Source organism: Entelurus aequoreus, linkage group LG03 (genome assembly GCF_033978785.1).
Source record: "Entelurus aequoreus isolate RoL-2023_Sb linkage group LG03, RoL_Eaeq_v1.1, whole genome shotgun sequence".
NCBI classification, from domain to species: domain Eukaryota; kingdom Metazoa; phylum Chordata; class Actinopteri; order Syngnathiformes; family Syngnathidae; genus Entelurus; species Entelurus aequoreus.
Genome location: NC_084733.1, coordinates 87824122 through 87845523, shown reverse-complemented (window position 1 = coordinate 87845523; position 21402 = coordinate 87824122). Strand labels below are relative to the sequence as shown.

Here is a 21402-nt window from a genome sequence, read left to right as displayed (position 1 = left end):
TTAAAATAAATAAATAATCACATTGTTATTATGGGGTATTTTGTGTAGAATTTTGAGGACAGGATGTAACCTGACAAAATGTGGAAAAAGTGAAGTGTGTGACTTCTTAGATTGTTATTTTTAATACATTTGCAAAAATCTCTAAAATGTTTTTTTCACATTGTCATTATGGGTTATTGTGTGTAGAATTTTGAGGACAAAAATGAATGTATTCAATTTTGGAATAGGACTGTAACATAACTAAATGTGGAAAATTAAGTATGAAATGTGATTTCTTAGTATATATTTTTTTTTAAATTGCAAAAATCTTTTAAAAAAAATAAATAAATCATCACATTTTTATTAAGGGGTATTGTGTGTAGAATTTTGAGGACAGGATGTAACCTGACAGAATGTGGAAAAAGTGAAGTGTGTGATTTCTTAGATTGTTAGTTTTAATACAGTTGCAAAAATCTCTAAACAAATGTTTTTCACATTGTCATTACGGGGTATTGCGTGTAAAAATGTTGAGGACAAAATGAATGTATTCCATTTTGGGAAAGAGCTGTGACGGAACAAAATGTGGAAAAAGTGAATACTTTCCGGATGCAGTGTACTCTTTATTTGTCAAGGATTACAAAGGGAGGGTCACCCACTTTTGTTTTTAGAACCCGCTTCGAAATTATATCGCAAACTATTCCACAACCAAAAATGGACCTGTCACGTATTGAGTGTATTTCTAACCCAAACTGCCTTTTTTTGGGAGCATTTTGTTGTTGTTGTTTCGCTGACAAGGGCAGCCTTTTTAAACAACACACAACACCGCGTCGCTCTTGAATGCGAGGCCAGGCGACTCGCATTTTGATTGGTCGCAATTGGTCACGTGACAGCGGCGCACCAATCCCAGGTAGTGTATTTTTACGGTGGCGGCGACAACAGCCGCTGCAGGCGTGAAGGAGTCAGCTGTTATTTGTTAACCAAAAAAAAAAAAAAAAAAGATGTTTTTTTCCCTCGACGTGTAATTCAATTGGGGGCGGAAAATGGAAGTGAAGCCTCGCCGCACTGCGTCGCTCAAAATGTCTCCGGCGGTACGCGACGAAAGCTCCAGTCAGCTGAATAAGTTTGAGAAACTCTCATGGTGGCCCCCCGGCCGAGATTCAGGTCTGTAAAGAAAAAGAGCTCGGCCGCGGTAGGCTCGCACGTTTCCTACACTCTTGTCTTTGAAAACTAACCCTTGATAATACTTCTATATGCTGTATTGTGTATTAACATGTTTGTTGGGCGCCAAAGCTGTAACAACAACACGCAGGCCGATGCTAGCTAATGTTGCTAGGAAAGCTAGCAGCAATGCTACTATTCTACTTCCTGTACACAATACTTTCACTTCCATTACATCCGGGCAAACCTGTTTGGTTACGGTAATTTTTTTTTAAAACGAATTACTCAAGTCAATGCAAATTTAACATCGTAGGGCAGGGTATCTCGATGGTACAGCTGGGCGGATCGATCCAGATATCGATACCTGTGTAGTATTGGTATCGTATCGACACTGGTAGTAAGTAGGGCTGCGCGATATGGCCTTCTTTTACTAATATCTCGATATTTTTAGGCCATGTCACGATACACGATATATATCTGGATATTTTGTCTTAGCCTTGAATGAACACTTGATGCATATCATCACAGCAGTATGATGATTCTATGTGTCTACATTAAAACATTCTTCTTCATACTGCATTAATATACACTACCGTTCAATTTTGTGTTTGAGCCTTCATTTCTAAGAACAAGAATAGACTGTCGAGTTTCAGATGAAAGTTCTCTTTTTCTGGCCATTTTGAGCGTTTAATTGACCCCACAAATGTGATGCTCCAGAAACTCAATCTGCTCAAAGGAAGGTCAGTTTTGTAGCTTCTGTAACGAGCTAAACTGTTTTCAGATGTGTGAACATGATTGCACAAGGGTTTTCTAATCATCAATTAGCCTTCTGAGCCAATGAGCAAACACATTGTACCATTAGAACACTGGAGTGATAGTTTCTGGAAATGGGCCTCTATACACCTATGTAGATATTGCACCAAAAACCAGACATTTGCAGCTAGAATGGTCATTTACCACATTAGCAATGTATAGAGTGTATTTCTTTAAAGTTAAGACTAGCTTAAAGTTATCTTCATTGAAAAGTACAGTGCTTTTCCTTCAAAAATAAGGACATTTCAATGTGACCCCAAACTTTTGAACGGTAGCGTATGCTCATTTGAAACTTTCATGCAGAAAAGGAAATCACAACTAAGTCAATTGACCAAAACTGCATTTATTAAACAGTTCTTAAGCATTCATGTCATTTCCAAAACAGAAAGTGCAAGGTTGTCAGAGACATTTTAAAACGAGCTATTAGTGCACTTTTGTGCATGATGTCACCAAGATGACATATCAAAACAACACTAAATTAAAGTGCACTTTTTGCACAGAACGCCACTACAACAGTTTAAAACTAATAAAGTGCACTTTTGTGCATGATGTCGCACAAGATATTTTAACAACCGTCAATTAAAAATGAGCTGCATAATAGGAAATCAAATAGTGTATGTCCTTCGCTATGTGGTAGGTTCCTGCGGACGTTATCTCTTTCTGTTGTTGACAATTTTTTTTCATACGGCGTTGATGTGGAAATGGTTGCTTCGGCATTTCAGAGATGTTGACATGCGGAGTTTCAAGCACTCTTCATTCTCTAGCGGGTGACTTTTCAAATGATGCTACAAATTAGCAGTAATGCTACTTTTTGTAGCAACGCTTATGCCGCATACTTGACATATTACGGTTGTCTGTTCGACATCTTCCCGCTTGAAGCCAAACCACCGCCAGATGATGGACCCTGTGCTGTTTTTCTTGGGAATTAATTCTTCCTTCATTTGTTACCAGATTCGCACCGTCTTTCTCTCGTATTACCACTCGCACCACAGCTAACTTCAGCCATGCCACTACCTCTCCGCTCAGCGAGGGCGTATACGTATGTGACGTATGTAAGAAGGTGCGCTTGTTTTACGTCTCTGTGAGAAGGAGAGACAAGAAAGAGTGAGAAACGCCTGTAGTGTAATGCCCGCAGCTAAAAGCAACTGCGTGAGAACGTATACTCGAATATCACGATATAGTCATTTTCTATATCGCACAGAGACAAACCCGCGATATATCGAGTATATTCCATAGCCCTAGCTGGATATTTTGGAGTTGGAACAGTTTGAATCGGATGAAAAATGTGGGAATTGTGGAACTTGGAAAAATGTCCCATTGATTTCAATGGGAATTTAATGGAAATTTGGGAATTTCGGGAAAAGCGGCATTTTTTGGGGGGGGGGGGGATGTTAAAAGACTTGAATGTTCTGAATGGCTTGAAATGGGTTGGTGTTGGAATTGTTTTAGTCGGTCGAGAAATGGTGAAGTAGTCACATTTTTGATTGAGAAATTCCAGGAATTTCAGAAAAAACGGTAATTTTCCAGTTAAAAAAACGCTTAGTTTTTTGTTCTGATTAAGAGGAATGTTTTGACGGTAGACCGGTTGAAGTGGGAATTGTGGAGGTTTGAAAAATGGCTAATTCATTTTGAATGGGGAAAATGTCCCTGAAAACTGGGAATTCTTAGAAATCCGGGAATTAAAAAAAAAAATGTTGAAGGAAAGCACACAATTTTGAACAGGCTGGATATTTTGGAGTTGGAACAGGTTGAATTGGATGAAAAATGTTGGAACTGTGGAATTTGGAAAAATGTCCCAATGGAAATTTGGGAATTTCGGGAGAAGCTGCATTTTTGGGGGGGGGGGGGGGGTTGGTGTTGGAATTGTTTTAGTCGGTCGAGAAATGTTGAAATAGTAACATTTTTAATAGAGAAATTCCAGGAATTTCAGGAAAAACGGTAATTTTCCAGTTAAAAAAACAGCTTAGTTTTTTGTCCTGATTAAGAGGAATGTTTTGACGGTAGACCAGTTGAAGTGGGTTGAAAAATGTGGAAGGAGTTGTCGACAGAAAAAAGGGTTTGAAAAACGGGAATTCCTGGAATTTTTTTTAAACTTGGAAAACATATAGTTTGAATGTCCAGGATGAGTGGAATGTGTTGAAGGTGGAATGGTTGGAATAGGTTGAAAAATGTGGGAATTGTGCAAGTTTGAAAAATGGCCAATTCATTTTGAATGGGGGAAATGTCCCTGAAAACTGGGAATTCTTGGATATCCGGGATTTTTTATTTTTATTTTGAAGGAAAGCACACAATTTTGAACAGGCTGGATATTTTGGAGTTGGAACAGTTTGAATCGGATGAAAAATGTTAGAATTGTGGAATTTTGAAAAATGTCCCATTGATTTTAATGGGAATTTAATGGAAATTTGGGAATTTCGGGAAAAGCGGCATTTTTTGGGGGGAGGAGGGGAATGTTAAAAGACTTGAATGTTCTGAATGACCTGAAATGGGTTGGTGTTGGAATTGTTTCAGTCGGTCGAGAAATGTTGAAGTAGTCACATTTTTTAATGAGAAATTCCAGGAATTTCAGGAAAAACGGTAATTTTCCAGTTAAAAAAACAGCTTAGTTTTTTGTCCTGATTAAGAGGAATGTTTTGACGGTAGACCGGTTGAAGTGGGTTGAAAAATGTGGAAGGAGTAGTCCACAGAAAAAAGGGTTTGAAAAACGGGAATTCCTGGAAAAAATTTTAAACTTGGAAAAAAAGTAGTTTGAATGTCCAGGATGAGTGGAATGTGTTGAAGGTGGAATGGTTGGAATCGGTTGAAAAATGTGGGAATTGTGCAAGTTTGAAAAATGGCCAATTCATTTTGAGTGGGGAAAATGTCCCGTCGCGACATTGCTGGTTTTACGAGCAGAGGAGCATGTTCGGCAGCGCACACGCACAGAGTACTTACAAGCAGACACAGTGTGTAGACAGAAAAGGGAGAACGGACGCATTTTGGTGTAAAAAGTAAAGATAAAGGTGAAGTTATAACACTGAAACGCCCTCAGTAAGAGGTGCTTTAAGAAATGGCTAACTAGCTAGCAGCTAACATCCTAATCACTAATCCTGGCCTCCATGGCGACAAATAAAGTAAGTTTCTTACAAGTACCATTATCACTGGAGGACGAGGAATAGCTAAACATGCTTCACTACACACCGTAGGAGGATACAATAGCTCACCGGTGTCACAGCTAATGACGCTGTTACTGAATGTAAACAAACGTCGTGGGTGGATCTACACCTGACATCCACTGTAATCATACCAAGTACAGGAGCGTATCTAGTCGATACTACTATGATTACATCGATATTTTTTTAAGCATTTTTTTCCGTTTATTTATATTATGTTTAGAAACTCGGGAAATATGTCCCTGGACACACAAGGACTTTGAATATGATCCTGTAACGACTTGGTATCGGATCGATACCTAAATGTGTGGTATCATCCAAAACTAATGTAAAGTATCAAACAAGATAAGAACAAGTGGTAAGGATACAATAGCTCACCGGCGTCACAATGTAAACAAACGCCATAGGTGGATCTACACCTGACATCCACTGTAATGATACCACGTACAGGAGCGTATCTCGTCGATATTACATCGATATTTTTTTTAGCATTTTTTTGGTTTATTTATAATATGTTTATAAACTCAGCTAATATGTCCCTGGACACATGAGGACTTTGAACATGCCCAATGTATGATCCTGTAACTACTTGGTATCGGATCGATACCTAAATGTGTGGTATCATCTAAAACTAATGTAATGTATCAAACAAGATAAGAATAAGGGATAAGGATACAATAGCTCACCGGCGTCACAATGTAAACAAACGCCATGGGTGGATCTACACCTAACATCCACTGTAATGATACCACGTACAAGAGCGTATCTAGTCGATTACATCGATATTTTTTAGCATCACAAAATCTTCTTTCGTTTTTTTTAAATGTACATTATGTTTATAAACTCAAGAAATATGTCCCTGCACACACGAGGACTTAAATCATGACCATTGTATGATCCTGTAACTACTTGGTATCGGATTGATACCCAAATATGTGGTATCATCCAAAACTAAGAGAAGAATACGTGATTATTACATTTTAACAGAAGTGTAGATAGAACATGTTAAAGGAGAAAATAAGCAGATATTAACAGTAAATGAACAAGTATATTAATAATTAAGTTTTTACAGTTTGTCCCTCATAATGTGTACAAAATAATAGGTGTATAAATGACACAATATGATACTGCATATGTCAGCAGACTAATTAGGAGTCTTTGTTTGTTTACTTACTACTAAAAGACAAGTTGTCTAGTATGTTCACTATTTTATTTAAGGACTAAATTGCAATAATAAACATATGTTTCATGTACGCTAAAATTTTGTGTTCAAATTAAGACTATAACGGTATTTTTTGTGGTCCCCTTTATTTAGAAAAGTACCGAAAAGTGTCGAAATACATTTTGGTACCGGTACTAAAATATTGGTATCGCGACATCAGTAGTCCTGTTTTTATTTTTGTGATTCTAATCATGAAGATTGTAAATAATGTAATTAATTCAATGTATATACTCTGATGATTAACTTGTGTAATGACTGTATTATGCTGATAGTATATATTTGACTGTATTATGCTGATAGTATATATTTGACTGTATTATGCTGATACAGTGTTTCCCACACAATCATTTATTTGTGGCGGCCCGCCACGAAAGAATTACGTCCGCCACAAATAAAAATAAAAATCTTTTTTTTTTTTCCTGTCCAGCTTCTCAGGCAAATCATATAGTTGATGTAGATGCCCATATAGGCTGTTCAGATTTACTTTACAAAAGAGAAGTGTAGGATACTTCTCTTGTTGCCTTATTTGTATTTGACCACTACTGTTTTCTGTTTATTTGCTACTGACTGTGGCAGGACACCTCTGCCTCTGTTTCACTTTATGTTGCTGGTAAATAATATGGTTGTAGTAGTAGGCTAAAGTTAAATTATTTAGTACGCACTAATTAAAGGGGCAGAGCTTTAAGAGACATTTTAGCTTTTATATTTTATAAGATATATTTTTTGTAAGAACCACAATTAATAAATATATTTCAGTGAATAACTTATTGTTCAAATCTGTATATAAATATGTACATAAAGTGTTGTAATTATATTGTAAAATGGATGGATGGACGTTTAAAACAAAACTGTTATTATTAATTAGTAAGTATACATTTTTTGAGCCTTTTTAGAGAAAATCATATCATTGTAGTAAATGATGCAAACTACTCGATGATGTCATGGTGACCACGCCCATAGCCACGCCCCCACCGCCACAGGTATCTTGGCAGTTTATGGGAAACACTGTGATAGTATATATTTGACTGCATTATGCTGATAGTATATATTTGACTGCATTATGCTGATAGTATATATTTGACTGCATTATGCTGATAGTATATATTTGACTGCATTATGCTGATAGTATATATTTGACTGCATTATGCTGATAGTATATATTTGACTGCATTATGCTGATAGTATATATTTGACTGTATTATGCTGATAGTATATATTTGACTGTATTATGATGATAGTATATATTTGACTGCATTATGCTGATAGTATATATTTGACTGCATTATGCTGATAGTATATATTTGACTGTATTATGCTGATAGTATATATTTGACTGCATTATGCTGATAGTATATATTTGACTGCATTATGCTGATAGTATATATTTGACTGTATTATGATGATAGTATATATTTGACTGTATTATGCTGATAGTATATATTTGACTGTATTATGATGATAGTATATATTTGACTGTATTATGCTGATAGTATATATTTGTACCATGAATTGATTAACGTGGATCCCGACTTAAACAAGTTGAAAACCTTATTGGGGTGTTACCATTTAGTGGTCAATTGTACGGAATATGTACTGTACTGTGCAATCTACTAATACAAGTCTCAATCAATCAATCAATCAATGACAAAGTCATTGAATGATCTTGCAAAATGTCCAGGTAAAAAGTATTTATTGTATAATGTATCAATACCCACATCGGTAGTATCGCCCTCCTTTTTCTGACAAAATAGTCTTTTTCTGAAGAGCGTGGACTATTCTCTCCCACCTAACGTTGTGTCCATCCTGCAGGTTTCAAAAAGCGAGGACGCTGGCTCCAGGCCCGCCGCATCTTTTCCCAGGCCTCGCCCAACTTGCGTATTCCCAACAGGTTCCTGAGAGAAGGCGAGTGGTTTTTTTTACGTGGTGAAAAGAACGGGAGGGTTAAAGATTGTTGTCCCTCCCCCGCAGGACCCTGCGTGCCCTCCGCTCGCAGCGGACACCGCTGTGTGGCGGACAGCACCAACCTCTACGTGTTTGGCGGCTACAACCCGGACTTCGAGGAGGCGGGCGGGGCGGACAATGAGGACTACCCGCTCTTCAGGGAGCTTTGGAGGTTCCACTTGGCCACAGCGACCTGGCACCGCGTTCAGACGGAGGGCTACATTCCTACCGAGCTGGCTTCCATGTCGGGTGAGTTAGGCTTTCTATGTTTCTCCTCCACTCCTTTATTAGTGCGGCACGCCACAAATCATCATTTCTTTTATTCCTTTCATGAAAATGCATACAGTCATGGTCAAAAGTTTACATACACTTGTAAAGAACATGATGTCATGGCTGTCTTTCGTTGCCAATCATTTCTTATTTTTTTGTGATGTAGTGATTGGAGCACATACTTGTTGCTCACAAAAAAACATTCATGAAGTTTGCTTCTTTTATGAATTTATTATGAGTCTACTGAAAATGTGCTGGGTCAAAAGTATACATACAGCAATGTTAATATTTGCTTACATGTCCCTTGGCAAGTTTCACTGCAATAAGGCGCTTTTGGTAGCCATCCACAAGCTTCTCCTTGAATTTTTGACCACAAAATTGGTGCAGTTCAGCTAAATGTGTTGCTTTTCTGACATGGACTTGTTTCTTCAGCATTGTCCACACGTTTAAGTGCAGGACTTTGGGAAGGGCATTCTAAAATCTTAATTCTAGCCTGATTTAGCCATTCCTTTACCACTTTTGACGTGTGTTTGGGGTCATTGTCCTGTTGGAACACCCAACTGCGCCCAAGACCCAACCTCCGGGCTGAGGATTTTAGCTTGTCCTGAAGAATTTGGAGGTAATCCTCCTTTTTCATTGTCCAATTTACTCTCTGTAAAGCACCAGTTCCATTGGCAGCAAAACAGCATAATACTACCACCACCATGCTTGACGGTAGGAATGGTGTTCCTGGGATTAAAGGCCTCACCTTTTCTCCTCCAAACATATTGCTGGGTATTGTGGCCAAACAGCTCCGTTTTTGTTTCATCTGACATCACTTGGACACAGATAAGACCTTCTGGAGGAAAGCTCTGGGGTCAGAATATATATATATATATGTATATATGTATGTATGCATGTATGTATGTATGTGTGTGTATATATATATATATATATATATGTATATCTATGTATGTGTATGTGTGTATATATGTGTGTGTGTGTATGTATATGTGTGTATATATATATATGTATGTGTGTGTATATATATATATACACACACACACACATATATATGTGTATATATATATATATATACACATATACACACACACATATATATGCGTATATATATATATATATATACACACATATACACACACATATATATATATATATATATACCGTATTTTTCGGACTATAAGTCGCAGTTTTTTTTCATAGTTTGGCCGGGGGTGCGACTTATACTCAGGAGCGACTTATGTGTGAAATGATTAACACATTAGCGTAAAATATCAAATAATATTATTTAGCTCATTCACGTAAGAGACTAGACGTATAAGATTTCATGGGATTTAGCGATTAGGAGTGACAGATTGTTTGGTAAACGTATAGCATGTTCTATATGTTATAGTTATTTGAATGACTCTTACCATAATATGTTACGTTAACATACCAGTTGGTTATTTATGCATCATATAACGTACACTTATTCAGCCTGTTGTTCACTATTCTTTATTTATTTGAAATTGCCTTTCAAATGTCTATTCTTGGTGTTGGCTTTTATCTAGGGCTGCAACTAACAATTAATTTGATAATCGATTAATCTGTCGATTATTACTTCGATTAATCGATTAATAATCGGATAAAAGAGACAAACTAAATTTCTATCCTTTCCAGTATTTTATTGGGGAAAAAAACAGCATACTGCCACCATATTTATTTTGATTTTTGTTTCTCAGTTGTTTGTACATGTTGCAGTTTATAAATAAATGTTTATAAAAAATAAAAAATTGCCTCTGCGCATGCGCACAGCATAGATCCAACGAATCGATGACTAAATTAATCGCCAACTATTTTTATAATCAATTTTAATCGATTAGTTGTTGCAGCCCTAGTTTTATCAAATACATTTCCTTAAAAAATGCGACTTATACTCCAGTGCGACTTATGTATGTTTTTTCCCTTCTTTACTATGCATTTTCGGCCGGTGCGACTTATACTCCGGAGCGACTTATAGTCCGAAAAATATGGTAAATGGGGAAAAAATGAGGAGAAAAATATTTTATATTTTTATAAATATTTTGTTGTAATATGCTTTCTGTAGGAGGACAAACATGACACAAACCTTCCTAATTGTTAGAAAGCCCACAGTTTAATATGTTTGTGTGTATGCTTCACTGATGACACTATTTGGCAAGCGCCGTTTTGTCCTACTAATTTCAGCGGTCCTTGAACTCACCGTAGTCGTGTGGACTGTGACTCAACAGTTTTACATGTACAACTTAATCCTACGCTGCCACGGAAAGACGTGTTTTATGCCACTCCTTTGTCTCATTTTGTCCACCAAATATGTGTGTGTGTGTGTGTATATGTATGTATATACACACACACACACTTGATTGATTGATTGATTGAGGCTTTTATTAGTAGATTGGTGGACAAAATGAGACTGTGTGTGTGTGTGTGTGTGTGTGTGTGTGTGTGTGTGTGTGTATGTATGTATATACACACACACACACACACACACACACTTGATTGATTGAGGCTTTTATTAGTAGATTGGTGGACAAAATGAGACTGTGTGTGTGTGTGTGTGTGTGTGTATGTACAGTGTTTCCCACACATTCATTTATTTGTGGCGGCCCGCCACGAAATAATTACGTCCGCCACAAATAAAAAATAAAAACAATTTTTGTCCTGTCCAGCTTCTCAGGCAAATCATATAGTTGATGTAGATGCCCATATAGGCTGTTCAGATTTACTTTACAAAAGAGAAGTGTAGGATACTTCTCTTGTTACCTTTTTTGTATTTGACCACTACTGTTTTCTGTTTATTTGTTACTGACTGTGGCAGGACACCTCTGCCTCTGTTTCACTTTATGTTGCTGGTAAATAATATGGTTGTAGTAGTAGGCTAAAGTTAAATTATTTAGTATGCACTAATTAAAGGGGCAGAGCTTTAAGAGACATTTTAGCTTTTATATTTTAAAAGATATATTTTTTGTAAGAACCACAATTAATAAATATATTTCAGTGAATAACTTATTGTTGAAATCTGTATATAAATATGTACATAAAGTGTTGTAATTATATTGTAAGATGGATGGATGGATGGACGTTTAAAACAAAACTGTTATTATTAATTAGTAAGTATACATTTTTTGAGCCTTTTTAGAGAAAATCATATCATTGTAGTAAATTATGCAAATTCATCAATGATGTCATGGTGACCACGCCCCCACCGCCACAGGTATCTTGGCAGTTTATGGGAAACACTGTATGTATATACACACACATATTGTACAATTAAAGGCAAACGCTACATACAATGGCCACCAGATGGTGATACAGTTGCAGTAATCAGACCACTGGATATTTATGCATGATATGGACACACCACTCCTGATCACATTGTTTACTAAACTCTTTACAACCTGCGGGCCGAATTGAAGACGCCCCGCGGGCTGCAGTTTGGACACGTTTATTAGCAGCCGGCGAGAAGGTATACTTTGAAGGGGGTTCAGGGGTCACAACACCGGAAGTATATTACCCGAGGGGGCGTGGCTACAGGATAGCATCGCCAAAAAATTGTGTTCTTTGCATGCATGTTATAGAATTGTACATTACTTTTTTCAATGATAACATTAGTAAAGGATCTAGTAAAAAAAACCAATTCATGGTACATGACAGTAGACATGTAGATGAGAATACATCGAAAGGTCAAATTTAATGTAGAAATGCACCCAATTGCAGGAAATGTAGTCTTGATTTTCTTCTTTTTTTAATGTCAGTTTTCCTCTTTTGTTCCCCTGAAAGGGGGCCTGCAAATTAGACGATGATGTCATGTAGATTCCACCGTCACAAATATATTGCAATCTCGTCATTCCACACTCGTACAAACGACTAAATTGTGAGTTCTGCTTTTCTAACACCAAGAAGAGCATGAAGCAGCTGTGGTTACTAACGCTGACGACCCCTTTTTCCTCGCAGCCGTCTTCCACGGCAACAACCTGCTGGTGTTTGGCGGCACCGGGATCCCCTTTGGCGAGAACAACGGCAACGACGTGCACGTTTGCAACGTCCAGTACAAAGAATGGAAGCTGCTCCCCTGCCGAGGGACCAAGCCCAACAAGATCTACGGCCAGGTAGCTCGTCCGCGCTCCTCGGACTTGGCGGACCGCCACAACCCACCTCTCTCGTCCCGTTGCAGGCCATGGCGATTATAAATGGCTACCTGTACGTCTTCGGGGGCACCACGGGCTACCTTTACAGCACCGACCTGCACAGGCTAGACCTCACGACAAAAGAATGGACCCACCTCAAGCCCAACAACGCACCCACGGATCTCCCCGAGGAGCGGTCAGGCTGAAAGAGAATTTTGGAAAGAGAATAGGAGAGATATTCAACCGAGCGTGTCGTCAATCTCAGGTACAGACACGAGCTGGCACACGACGGAAGGAGGATATACATTTTAGGAGGCGGGACTTCCTGGTCGTCATATCGCTTGGACAAGGTAAGAGGACTGATGGTGATGTAATGCTCTGTGTGTCCCGTGCGTTCAGTCAATGGGACCTGTTAGGTGGCGTATGCATCGTAACACTAGGGCTGCAAAGGGGTGGAAAGTTTCCGGTAAATTTCATGGAAACTCTCCGGAAATTTACCACGGGAAGTTAAGCTCGGGAAGTTTGGAAATATTGAAAATGTTTTGATTATTCAAAGTTGGACACCGTCCATGGGAATTCTTGGGAATTAATGGGGAATAGAGGTGGAAAGTTTCCGGTAAATTTCCCACGGGAAGTTAAGCTTGGGAAGTTTGGAAATATTGACCATTTTTTGATTATTCAAAGTTGGACACCGTCCATGGGAATTAATGGGAATATATGGGGAATAGGGGTGGAAAGTTTCCGGTAAATTTGGACATTTTTACCATTTTTTGATTATTCAAAGTTGGACACCGTCCATGGGAATTAGTGGGAATATATGGGAAATAATGGGGAATAGGGTTGTAAAGGGGCGGCAACTTTCCGGTAAATTTCCCACGGGAAGTTAAGCTTGGGAAGTTTGGAAATATTGACCATTTTTTGATTATTCAAAGTTGGACACCGTCCATGGGAATTAATGGGGAATAGGGTTACAAAGGGGTGGAAAATTTCCGGAAAATTTCCCTCGGGAAGTTTGGAAATATTGACCATTTTTTGATTATTCAAAGTTAGACACCGTCCATGGGAATTAATGGGAATATATGGGAATTAATGGGGAATAGGGTTGCAAAGGGGTCGAAAGTTTCCGGTAAATTTCCGGAAATTTACCACAGGAAGTTAAGCTCTGGAAGTTTGGAAATATTGACCAATTTTTGATTGTTCAAAGTTGGACACCGTCCATGGGAATTAATGGGAATTAATGGGGAATAGGCTTGCAAAGGGGTGAAAAGTTTCCAGTAAATTTCCGGAAATTTACCACGGGAAGTTAAGCTCGGGAAGTTTGGAAATATTGACCATTTTTTTGATTGTTCAAAGTTGGACACCGTCCATGGGAATTATTGAGGAATAGGGTTACAAAGTGGTGGAAACTTTACGGAAATTTACCACGGGAAGTTAAGCTCGGGAAGTTTGGAAATATTGACCATTTTTTGATCATTCAAAGTTGGACACCGTCCATGGGAATTAATGGGGAGTAGGGGTGGAAAGTTTCAGGTAAATTTCCGTAAATTTAACACGGGAAGTTAAGCTCGGGAAGTTTGGAAATAATGACAATTTTTTTGATTGTTTAAAGTTGGACACCGTCCATGGGAATTATTGAGGAATAGGGTTACAAAGGGGTGGAAACTTTACGGAAATTTACCACGGAAAGTTAAGCTCGGGAAGTTTGGAAATATTGACCATTTTTTTGATTGTTCAAAGTTGGACACCGTCCATGGGAATTAATGGGGAGTAGGGGTGGAAAGTTTCGGGTAAATTTCCGGAAATTTACCACGGAAAGTTAATCTCGGGAAGTTTGGAAATAATGACCATTTTTTTGATTGTTCAAAGTTGGACACCGTCCATGGGAATTCATGGGGAATAGGGTTACAAAGGGGTGGAAAGTTTCCGGAAATTTACCACAGGAAGTTAAGCTCGGGAAGTTTGGAAATATTGACCATTTTTTTATTATTCAAAGTTGGACACCCTCCATGGGAATTAATGGGAATATATGGGGAATAGGGTTGCAAAGGGATGGAAAGTTTCCGGTAAATTTCTGGAAGTTTACCACGGGAAGTTAAGCTCGGGAAATTTGGAAATACTGACCATTTTTTGATTATTCAAAGTTGGACACCGTCCATGGGAATTAATTGGAATATAAGGGAATTAATGGGGAATAGGGTTGCAAAGGGGTGGAAACTTTCCGGTAAATTTCTGGAAGTTTACCACGGGAAGTTAAGCTCGGGAAGTTTGGAAATATTGACCATTTTTTGATTATTCAAAGTTGGACACCGTCCATGGGAATTAATTGGAATATAAGGGAATTAATGGGGAATAGGGTTGCAAAGGGGTGGAAACTTTCCGGTAAATTTCTGGAAGTTTACCACGGGAAGTTAAGCTCGGGAAGTTTGGAAATACTGACCATTTTTTGATTGTTCAAAGTTGGACACCGTCCATGGGAATTAGTGGGAATTAATGGGGAATAGGGTTGCAAAGGGGTGGAAAGTTTCCGGTAAATTTCCGGAAATTTACCACAGGAAGTTAAGCTCGGGAAATTTGGAAATATTGACAATTTTTTGATTGTTCAAAGTTGGACAGTGTCCATGGAAATTAATGGGGAATAGGCTTGCAAAGGGGTGGAAAGTTTCCGGTAAATTTCCGGAAAGTTTCCGGAAATTTGCCACGGGAAGTTAAGCTCGGGAAGTTTGGAAATATTGACCATTTTTTGATTATTCAAAGTTGGACACCGTCCATGGGAATTAATTGGAATATAAGGGAATTAATGGGGAATAGGGTTGCAAAGGGGTGGAAACTTTCCTGTAAATTTCTGGAAGTTTACCACGGGAAGTTAAGCTCGGGAAGTTTGGAAATATTGACCATTTTTTGATTATTCAAAGTTGGACACCGTCCATGGGAATTAATTGGAATATAAGGGAATTAATGGGGAATAGGGTTGCAAAGGGGTGGAAACTTTCCGGTAAATTTCTGGAAGTTTACCACGGGAAGTTAAGCTCGGGAAGTTTGGAAATATTGACCATTTTTTGATTGTTCAAAGTTGGACACCGTCCATGGGAATTAGTGGGAATTAATGGGGAATAGGGTTGCAAAGGGGTGGAAAGTTTCCGGTAAATTTACGGAAATTTACCACGGGAAGTTAAGCTCGGGAAATTTGGAAATATTGACAATTTTTTGATTGTTCAAAGTTGGACAGTGTCCATGGAAATTAATGGGGAATAGGCTTGCAAAGGGGTGGAAAGTTTCCGGAAATTTGCCACGGGAAGTTAAGCTCGGGAAGTTTGGAAATATTGACCATTTTTTGACTATTCAAAGTTGGACACCGTCCATGGGAATTAATTGGAATATAAGGGAATTAATGGGGAATAGGGTTGCAAAGGGGTGGAAACTTTCCGGTAAATTTCTGGAAGTTTACCACGGGAAGTTAAGCTCGGGAAGTTTGGAAATATTGACCATTTTTTGATTGTTCAAAGTTGGACACCGTCCATGGGAATTAATGGGGGATAGGGTTGCAAAGGGGTGGAAAGTTTCCGGTGAATTTCCGGAAATTTACCACGGGAAGTTTGGAAATATTGACCATTTTTTGATTATTCAAAGTTGGACACCGTCCATGGGAATTAATGGAAATATATGGGAATTAATGGGGAATAGGGGTGGAAAGTTTCCGGTAAATTTCCGTAAACTTTCCACCCCTATTCCCCATTAATTCCCATATATTTCCATTAATTCCCATGGACGGTGTCCAACTTTGAATAATCAAAAAATGGTCAATATTTCCAAACTTCCGAGCTTAACCTCCTGTGGTAAATTTCCGGAAATTTACAGGAAACTTTCCGTAAATTTACCACTAAACAATTGGAGTAGTCTTTAAAAATATTTGACTGATGCACAAATGAATAGAAATAGGCTGGATGAATAAATGAACACTCAATCAGCAATCCTACATTCTTCTATGACAACAAAATGGCTAGCAGAACAGAAGGCTGAGGAAACTACACCTTTTGATTTACTATTTGCTAGTTGAACTTTACACATCACAAAAAAGGTCCATTTGGATCGCTAACGTTGTTAGCATAAATGAATGGGATTTAACATAGAGAAAATTAGCATCACGGCTATATATCATCAAAACTTACCTGACTGGATGAAGTCCTTGGGCTCAAATACCAGCGTGGCCTCAATAGCCCTGCTGTGGTGTGGAGCATGCTGGGAATTATCCGGACATGTGATGGAGGAATGCACAGTGCAGGGTTGAAATTCTACTGAATTTGCATGAAATCAGGTTGTTTTAGCTAATAATCATGCTGCAAGATCTTCAATGTTTATTCCCGTTCATTTCCCGTTCATTCCCATGGAAAGTTTCCAAATTTGAATATTCCCGGAATTTGACACACACACACACTTGGTCTGCCAGAGAATAAAAACACGTAGCAAGAGTGATCAGCGTTGCTATATTTAGCAAGTATTCAGACCTCTCTTAGTACTAGGTGTCTAACGTTAGATTTATTTGTGTCTGGAGTAGGGTTGTACGGTATACACCACGGTACTAATGAATCAAAAATGGTACATAGCCGCTCTGACCTCCCTCCCTCCTTCAACAACACCCGGGAGTTGAACTTTGCTCGTAACGCCTGCAGGGCGACTCCAGGCCTATAGACACAACACTACACCCTGGACAATGGGCATACACACACACACAGCCCGCATCTGTAGAAGCCACTCCCTCACCTCTGTTGCAAGTCTTGTGGCTTCTTTGTAACTTGTTTATGTGTGCTATGACTATTGAGGTTTTTTTCCCCCCTAAGTCTGCTCTTGAGTGGGACTGTGCTGAAAACGTACTTTCCATTCCTTGTACACGCGAAGAATTGACAACAAAGTTGACTCTAGTAGTGTGTAAACGTTGTAAACATCCCCCTTTTAAGTGCTGGTAAATCCTATTTGTACGTAAACGGCAGCTTTACAGATGCCATGTGTGCCGTGAGTGAATGATGTACGTCGTCTTCTTCAGATTCACGCCTATAACTTGGAGACGAACTACTGGGAGGAAATGGTCACCAAACCCCACGAGAAAATAGGTTTGTGCCGCACGACTCGCTGACTGACGGGTGGGAGTGATGCTTATTGCCGCCCTTTTCCTCATGTGACAGGATATCCTGCCGCCCGCCGCTGCCACAGCTGCGTGCAGGTCCGAGACGGTAAGCGCGCCTCAACACGCCGCCCGGCCCGTTTTGGAACCTCACCAGTTCCTTTTCTGCCTCCCAGAGGTGTTTATATGCGGCGGCTACGACGGTCAGCTGATCATGCCCGACTTGTGGAAGCTCAACCTCCGCCTTTTTCAGTGGACCAAGCTGCCCGCCGTCATGCCCGAGCCCTCCTACTTCCACTGCGCCGCCGTGACGCCGGTCAGTACATACACAACCCCGAAAGCAGTCAAGTAAATAAAAAGAGAATACGACAAATCCTTTTCGACTTATATTCAATTGAATAGACTGCAAAGACAAGATATTTCATGTTCCAATCATTATTTGCAAATAATCATGGACTTAGAATTTAATGGCAGCAACATGTTGCAAAAAAGTTGTCAGAGGGGCATTTTTACCACTGTGTTACATGGCCTTTCCTTTTAACAACACTCAGTAAAGGTTTTGGGAACTGAGGAGACACATTTTTGAAGTGGAATTCTTTCCCATTCTTGCTTGATGTACAGCTTAAGTTGTTCAACAGTCTCCCTTCTCATATTTTAGGCTTCATATTGCACTGTTGTAACACGTGGCTTGGCATTGTCTTGCTGAAATAAGCAGGGGCGTCCATGATAACGTTGCTTGGATGCTCCAAAACCTGTATGTACATTTTCAGCATTAATGGTGCCTTCCCAGATGTGTAAGTTACCCATGCCTTGGGCACTAATACACCCCCATACCATCACACATGCTGCCTTTTACACTTTGCGCCTGGAACAATTCGGATGGTTCTTTTCCTCTTTGGTTCACAGTTCCCAAAAACAATTTGAAATGTGGACTCTAGTCGGGACCACAGAACACTTTTCCACTTTGCATCAGACCATTTTAGAGGAGCTCGGGGCCCAGCGAAGCCGCCAGGCGTTTCTGGGTGTTGTTGATAAACGGCTTTGGCTTTGCATAGTAGAGTTTTAACTTGCACTTACAGATGTAGCGACCAACTGTAGTTACTGACAGTGGTTTTCTGAAGTGTTTGTGAGCCCATGTGGTGATATCCTTTACACACTGATGTCGCTTTTTGATGCAGTACCGCCCGAGGGATCGAAGGTCCGTAATATCATGGCTTACGTGCAGTGATTTCTCCAGATTCTCTGAACCTTTTGATGATATTACAGAGCGTAGATGGTGAAATCCCTAAATTCCTTGCAATAGCTGGTTGAGAAATGTTGTCGTTAAACGATTTGCTCAGGCATTTGTTGACAAAGTGGTGACCCTCGCCCCGTCCTTGTTTGTGAATGACTGCTTTTATACCCAATCATGGCACCCACCTGTTCCCAATTAACCTGTTCACCTGTGGGATGTTCCAAGTAAGTGTTTGATGAGCATTCCTCAACTTCCTCAGTCTTTTTTGCCACTTGTGCCAGCTTTTTTGGAACATGTCGCAGGCATCAAATTCCAAATGAGCTAATATTTGCAAAAAATAACTACATTTTCTTTAAATATCTTGTCTTTGCAGTCTATTCAATTGAATATAAGTTGAAAAGGATTTGTTGTATTCTCTTTTTATTGACCATTTACACAACGTGACGACTTCGCTGCTTTTGTAACATGGTGTCACTTGGCTAAGAACACCCACTAAGTTGTTGCGTCCTAGGCGGGGTGCATGTACGTCCACGGAGGCGTGGTCAACATGTCGGGCAATGGGAGGACGGGCTCGCTGTACAAAGTGTGGCTGGTGGTGCCCAGCCTGCTGGAACTGGCCTGGGAGAGACTGCTGAAGTGGCGGCCTCACATGGCGCAGCTCGCCACGCCGCAGCTGCTCGCCATGGGACTGCCGCACGCGCTCATCGAGCGACTGAAGTAGGCGGAGCCGCTCGGCGATTGGACGGCCTCGCATGGACACGGGATTGCGGTTCTGAAGCTCGCCTTCAAGGATTTGCAGTCTAATTTTTTTTTTTTTTACATTTTGTAAATGTGTTTTTAGACATCCGTGTTGTGCGTCACTCTGACAATTCATTTATTAGTCTAAAAAAGAGAAACAAATTGGGCGTGACCGATTACGGAGCCCCCAAAGGGACATGGGGGATTTTTTTTTTTTTAAATAATTATTATTTTTTAATTTTTTTAGACATGTATCTTGTGCGCACGAGAAACTTTCTCGTGCGCACGAGAAACTTTTTATAAAAGAAAAAAATTTGAATTTTTGTTTAGACATGTATCTCATGCACGAGAAAATTAAAAAATAGATATAATTTTGTATTTTTTTTTAGACATGTAACTTATGCGCACGAGAGTTTCTTGTGCGCACGAGATACATGTCTAAAAAAAAATTATACATTTTTTATAACTTTATAAAAGGTTTCTCACGAGAAACTTTTTATAAAGTTATAAAAAAAATTTAAAAAAATGTATAATTATTATTTTTTTTTTGGCATGTATCTCATGCGCACAAGAAACTTTTTATAAAGTTATTAAAAAAAAGAAAAAATGTGTAATTTTTCCTTAGACATGTATCTTGTGCGCAAGAGAAAATTAAAAAATTGGTTTAATTTTTTTTAGACATGTATCTCGCGCACGAGAAAATTTTAAAAAATATATAATTTTTTTTTTTTTTAGACATGTAACTTGTGCGCACGAGATACATGTCTAAAAAAAATTATACATTTTTTATTTTTTTTATAACTTTATAAAAGGTTTCTCACGAGAAACGTTCTCGTGCGCACGAGAAACTTTTTATAAAGTTATAAAAAAACTAATAATTTTTTTTTTTTTAGACATGTATCTCATGCGCACAAGAAACTTTTTATAAAGTTATTAAAAAAAAGAAAAAATTTATAATTTTTTTTAGACATGTATCTTGTGCGCAACAGAAAATTTTAAAAATTGTTTATAATTTTTTTAGACATGTATCTTGTGCGCAAGAGAAAATTTAAAAAATTGTTTATAATTTTTTTTAGACATGTATCTCGCGCACGAGAAAATTAAAGAATATATATAATTTTTTTTTAGACATGTAACTTGTGCGCACAAGTTTCTTGTGCGCACGAGATACATGTCTAAAAAAAATTATACATTTTTTTTTTTATAACTTTATAAAAAGTTTCTCGTGCGCATGAGAAACTTTTTATAAAGTTATAAAAAAAATTCAAAAAATGTATAATTTTTTTTTTTTTAGACATGTATCTCATGCGCACAAGAAACTTTTTATAAAGTTATTAAAAAAAAGAAAAAATTTATAATTTTTTTTTTAGACCTGGATCTTGTGCGCAAGAGAAAATTTAAAAAATTGTTTATAATTTTTTTTAGACATGTATCTTGTGCGCAAGAGAAAATTAAAAAATTTGTTAAATTTTTTTTAGACATGTATCTCGCGCACGAGAAAATTAAAAAATATATATAATTTTTTTTTTTTTTAGACATGTAACTTGTGCGCACGAGTTTCTCTTGCACACGAGATACATGTCTAAAAAAATATATATACATTTTTTATTTTTTTCTATAACTTTATAAAAGGT

The 21402-nt window shown here is 38.4% G+C and overlaps 2 protein-coding genes across 2 annotated transcripts in view; one reads left to right on the top strand and one right to left on the bottom strand.

The window, feature by feature from the left end:
- LOC133647038 (uncharacterized) overlaps positions 1-21402 on the bottom strand; it is a 113609-nt gene that overhangs the window by 15328 nt on the left and 76879 nt on the right. The window lies entirely within an intron of this gene.
- On the top strand, positions 892-19955 carry LOC133645842 (kelch domain-containing protein 10-like). Its single transcript, XM_062040746.1, has 10 exons — positions 892-1140; positions 8134-8226; positions 8293-8514; positions 12508-12662; positions 12728-12876; positions 12946-13030; positions 17719-17785; positions 17858-17905; positions 17973-18112; positions 19542-19955. Exons 1-10 carry the CDS (start codon positions 1020-1022, stop codon positions 19749-19751), a joined length of 1290 nt encoding a protein of 429 aa, XP_061896730.1. The 5' UTR covers positions 892-1019; the 3' UTR covers positions 19752-19955.